The sequence below is a fragment of the Coffea eugenioides genome, chromosome 7 (genome assembly GCF_003713205.1).
Source record: "Coffea eugenioides isolate CCC68of chromosome 7, Ceug_1.0, whole genome shotgun sequence".
NCBI lineage: Eukaryota > Viridiplantae > Streptophyta > Magnoliopsida > Gentianales > Rubiaceae > Coffea > Coffea eugenioides.
The window spans coordinates 17,742,600-17,747,976 of record NC_040041.1 but is presented as its reverse complement, the minus strand read 5'-3'; the positions used below and the strand labels follow the sequence as shown (position 1 = coordinate 17,747,976).

General features: G+C 40.3%; 1 protein-coding gene across 1 annotated transcript; it reads right to left on the bottom strand.

Annotated features, from left to right (window-relative positions):
- Window positions 1-3,751: 3,751 nt before the first annotated feature.
- LOC113777042 lies at window positions 3,752-4,588 on the bottom strand. The gene is made up of 3 exons (XM_027322087.1): window positions 4,483-4,588; window positions 4,238-4,404; window positions 3,752-4,177 (listed from the first exon to the last, which is right to left on the bottom strand). The coding sequence occupies exons 1-3, from the start codon at window positions 4,586-4,588 to the stop codon at window positions 3,752-3,754; spliced, it is 699 nt and encodes a 232-aa protein (XP_027177888.1).
- Between the last annotated feature and the right edge of the window lie 789 nt (window positions 4,589-5,377).

The window sequence follows — 5,377 nt, the reverse complement described above, 5'->3', positions numbered from 1 at the left end:
TCACTGTATACTGCCCCGTTGGAGAATGCATCCAGAAGTTATTATGCTCCTTTCCTGCTTAGCTGATAGGAATGCTTAGGATTCTTTTTGCATCCACCCTATTAAAGGTTCTGAACACTACCACTCTATTCAACCTCTTCTGGGTGATTAGGTCTTGTACTTTTTGCACTTTGCATTATGGAGGTTTAGGTGTTGTGGGCCTTCCATCTTTGTTTCCTACTATCCACTTATCCTCCCAAATGTCTGTACGCAGGCCATTTCCAATTTTCCTCCAGATGCCATCCTCCACATGCTGTTTAGCTCCCATTAGACTCTGCCAGATCCAGGAAGCATTCTGGGGACACTTACACTTGAAAATGGAACCAGTAGGGTAGTATTTTGCCTTCAGTACCTTGGAGATAAGCAAGTTTGGGTTTACAAGTAATCTCCAAATCTGCTTACCAAGCAAAGCTCTGTTGAAATTGACCAAGTCTTTGAATCCAAGCCCTCCCTGGTTCTTGTTTTGAGTCATTCTCTTCCAAGAGCATAGGAGCATCTTGGCCTTTCCATTATTTTCTCCCCACCAGTAGCTAGCCATCAGTGCACTGATCTCCTTACACAACTTCAGAGGTAGTTTAAAGCAGGACATAGCATAAGTTAGCATTGCTAAAGTCACTACTTTTAACAATACCTCCTTCCCTGCTTGACTCAGCAATCTTTGCTTCCAGCTTCCAAAATTCTTTTTAATGTTGTCTCTGATGAATCCAAAGATCTGGTCCTTTGTCCTTGTTATCACTATTGGGAGTCCTAGGTATTTGCCTTGGTTGACCATCTGGATATTCCCCAGTCTGTAGCATACTTTGAGCTTCTTGCAATGGTCCATATTCTTGCTGAAGAAGACAGAAGACTTCTCCAGATTGGTCAACTGTCCAGAACTCTTCTCATATGCCACCAGGATCCTCCTCAGCTCCTCAGCATGTTTGTTGTTTGCTTTACAGAATATTAATGAATCATCTGCAAAAAATAGATGTATTAGTCTAGGTTTATTTCTGTTGATTTTGAGTCCAGTGATTCTCTTTTCCTCTTCAGCTCTTTTCAGCAGATTTGAGAAGCCTTCTAAACACAGCAAGAATAGATAGGGTGAGAAAGGGTCACCCTGTCTTATTCCTCTTTCTGGAACTATATATTCCTTAGCCTCGCCATTAATGTTGAAAGAATAAGAGACTGATTCCACACATTTCATGATCCAGCTAATCCACCTAACACTAAAACCCATTTTTTGCATCATAGCCCTCAAGAAATGCCACTCCACACTATCGTAAGCTTTAGACATATTTAGCTTAACAGCCATATACCCTTCCTTTCCTTGCCTTTTATTTTTCAGGAAATGCATGTATTCATGGGCTATGATAACATTGTCTAGGATCTACCTACCAGGAATAAATGCAGATTGGGTTTTACTGATGCAGCTGTTTAACACAGCTTTAAGCCTATTAGCCAAGATTTTGGAAACAACTTTATAAAACACATTACACAAGCTAATAGGCCTATAATGCTTTAGGTTGACATGATCTTTAATTTTTGGGATGAGGGAGATTAAGGTATGATTCAGGGCTCTAGGCATGGAATTATAATGAAAGAAACTCTGGATAGCCTGAACAATATCATGTTTAACAATAGACCAAAATTTCTGAAAAAAAATGGGGGTCATACCATCCATACCAGGAGCTGTATCAGGAGACATAGAGAAAATGGTTGTTCTGATTTCTTCTTCATCAACACCTCTAGTCAGTTGATTATTCATGCTAGCCATAATGGTGGATGGAATACCTCTAAGGATCTTCTCCGTACTTCCATTCCAATTACTAATGAAGAGCTGCCTATAGTAATCTGTTACTTCCTCACCTAACTCCTGCTCATTCTCAGTCCAGGATCTATCCTCTCTTTGCAGATTCAACATTCTATTTTTCCTTCTTCTTCCCTTCACCTGAGCATGAAAGAATTTAGTATTCTTATTCCCCTCTTTTATCCAGTTGAGTCTAGCTTTTTGGTGCCAATACATTTCTTCCTCCTTATAGGCTTCCTTTAACTGCTCTTTCAGATCCACTATCTCTCTTCTAGTGCCTGTATGATTGTTAGACTGAATCTTCTCCAGTGGCCTTTGAGTTGACTGATTTTCTTTTTAGCATTGTAATTGGAGTTGTTTCTCCACTTTAATAATTCAATCCTGCAATATCTAATTTTGCATTTGACCCTAAACATTTTTGATCCCTCACAGTCTTTATCCCAAACATTTTTTATCACATCCTGGATACCTTTTCTCTTAAGCCATCTCTTGTCAAAATAAAACCTTTTTTCCCTCTTTCTCATCTCTGGATTAGTATCTATCATCAACATGCTGTGATCAGATGCAAAAGTGTCAACATGTGTGCATCTAACTTTGTCAAAAACTAATGACCAGTCTGTACTGCACAAGCCTCTACCTAGTCTTTCTTTAATTTCTTCTACATCCTCCCAATTGTTGCTCCAGGTCCAAAGGTTCCCCTCAAAACCAATGTCCACCATTTGGTTCTCATTTATGAAGTTGTTGAAATCAGAGAAACTCTTCTCTTCCCTCTATCTGCCTCCCCACTTTTCCTCATTTGAGAGGATATCATTGAAATCCCCTGCTATAATCCATTTTTCCCCCCACAGCTTTTTCCTATCCTGCACTACCTTCCATTGGCTCTGCCTGATCAGATTATCACAGCTTGCATAGATACCAATGAACCACCATGTTGTCTTTGTCTCCATATTTTTCACATGGGTTTCTATGGTAAAAGCAGTTTTAAGCATCTCTTTAACTTTTACTTCATCTTTCCACATCAGAGCCATACCCCCAGATCTATTCATAGATTCTAGCACACAGCTATGCTCAAAATTCAACTTCTCCCTCACTCTATCCATGTATCTACTTCTATTTTTAGTTTCACTCAAGAACAGCATACGTGGGGAGAAGAGGTTGGAAACCTCTCTCAGATGGGGAATTGTCAAGGTGCTCCCAACACCTTGGCAATTCCACACCAGAACCTTCATTGAGGTTTGGGGGCCCAGAGTAGGCTGGTCCCCTCCTCCTCTTTCTTCTGCGCATTATAACAAACCTCAAGACACCCTTTGTTTCTTTTATCCCCTACCTCCCTAACTTCTATATCTTCCATATTCTCATCACATAACTGAAACTTCCTTTTACCTTGTACTCCCAAATCTTTGGTATTGATGCATATTTCCTTCAGAGGTGTTCTTCTCTTTGAGGGGGATCTAAGCTGCTTCTTCAGCCTCCTATTCTGTCTTGTAACAGGTTTCTTCTTTTATCCTCAATCATCAGGTCCGTTAAGGTAACTTCAGTTAAACTAACCTTCATTATTCCTCCTTCCCCCTGGTTATCCTTATCTTTACCCTTTTCCTGCTCACTATCCTTTATATCTGTCTGGCTCACTTGTTGATAGGACTCCTTCATTTTCACCCTGGCGTTCACCTCTTCCCTAACTAGGACCTCTCTTAATTCCCTTCCCTCTGCCTTCTCAGACTCAATGTTCAGCTTGTATAGAGATGCTACAGTAGTTGCTTCCTTTTCCTGTCTATCCACCATATCCTTAGAAGCTGACCTTGGCTGACTAGACATATAACTGTCCTTTTTTCCTTGCTTAATATCCTGGTCATGTGTCTCCACTGCCTGACTTAGTGATCCTCCTTAACCTATGGATGGTACACTGCTGCTCTGACCTGGGTCTTGCTATTTTTGTTTCACCACTTCTACCCAGTTCCCACTCTGTAACCTCCAGTGATGCTTATCACTGGGTGCTCTCTTGACCAGTGGTTCTTTTTGAGGTGAATTTCTTTCATTTCTAGCTCTCATCCACGTACCATACTGGTTTTCTAAGTGCCCTCTATCTATAAGGACCAGTCTCATGTAGTTTCTCTTATTGTGTCCCACAATTCCACAATTGTAGCAGAAATCTGGACACCTCTCATACTTGAAACTAACCCATTTTGACGAACCTTCCACCTTGACTATTGTCCCCCTTAGTAAGGGTTGGGATATATCAGCTACAACCAGTAGCTTAATATGTCTTCCTTCTTTGCTACCCGTCTGAGGGATGATTACCTCTTTTACTCGATTGAATACTACTCCAATTTTTCTTCCCACCTCCTTGGACATCTAGTGAACCGGAAAGTTCCAGACTTGTACCCATAAAAGGGCCTCATTAAAAGCACTTACATCCTCTTCAATCCCTTCATACCACCTGTTCAAGACTAGGTTTTGACTATCCATAATCCATGGCCCTCTCTCTACAATCCTTTCCTTTTCTTGCTCCCCCTGAATGAAGAACTGAAAGAAATTAGGGCCTAGTTCAACAACTTTGAGGTCTTTTGGATAGCTCCAAGCTGCTGTCACAAAACTCTTTACGCCAGTGTAGTTAACTATTTTTTCTCCTTTAAACTTCCCAAGCAGGCTCAACTAACATTCTTTCACCCCCAAGTTAATTTCAGTCCTGTCCAAATCAGCACCTCCTAGTTCCTTATTGGAGAGCGCAAATTTCCCTAGAATCTCGGCTAAGTCCTCAGCCATGGCGTTACCAAGGGATCCTTGGGTATTTCACCAACCACACTTGACTAACACTAAATCTCTGGCTGGAGCTGTATATGAAAGCAGAAAACACAAAAACAACTAGAGCCTAACAGTGTAGTGTAACAAAGAAGGAGAAAAAACAGAAAGCTTAATGGATATACAAAAAAATTAAAATGCAAGGTAAGTCAGTTCCATATTGTTAAAATCGATAAGACTAAAGCTTACTCTACCCATCAGAATCCAGACACACACCTGGATCACTCCTACGGTCCTTTCATCCTTCCAGCCAGCTGCAGAATTGGGGACCCAGAAGAATAACCAAATTCGGAACGTAGATATCCTGTATGCTCCAAGACTCGCTACGTATTAAATAGGGAAAGAAGTTTGGTTTAGATTTGTGTTTTGATTCAAACACTGTTGTTTAGGATTTTGAAGTTTGAAAGTTTGAAAAAGTTAGAACTTTTAGAAGCTCTCACCAAAAGGGAGAGCAGCTCTCAATGAAGAGAGAGAACTCTTCAATGCTTTAGGAAGGTACTCAAATGACAAGATTTTGCTGTCAACATAATTGTTAACTAGATTTTAACCCATGCACTTGCACTAGTTGACATAGTTTATAGTAATTATGAAAATTTTAATACTTATTAACTTATATAGCCTACGTGAGAATATGTGGAAATGTCAAACTTTCCAATTGAATTTAAATGTTGACGTAGTGCTTCCTTATTAGACAGCTAGTGGTAGCCTCCAATTGATTCCAAATTGGTGAAGTATCGTCTTGTGATTGGTCAA

Excerpts from the sequence above, each read along its gene's own strand:
- LOC113777042 (XM_027322087.1), bottom strand. The coding sequence starts at position 4,588 with ATGGCTGAGGACTTAGCCGAGATTCTAGGGAAATTTGCGCTCTCCAAT. Across the intron at positions 4,405-4,482 it reads TAACTTGGGGGTGAAAGAAT|CTTGGAGCTATCCAAAAGAC; the intron begins GTTAGTTGAGCC and ends TTGTGACAGCAG. Across the intron at positions 4,178-4,237 it reads ATGAAGGGATTGAAGAGGAT|ATGTCCAAGGAGGTGGGAAG; the intron begins GTAAGTGCTTTT and ends CCGGTTCACTAG.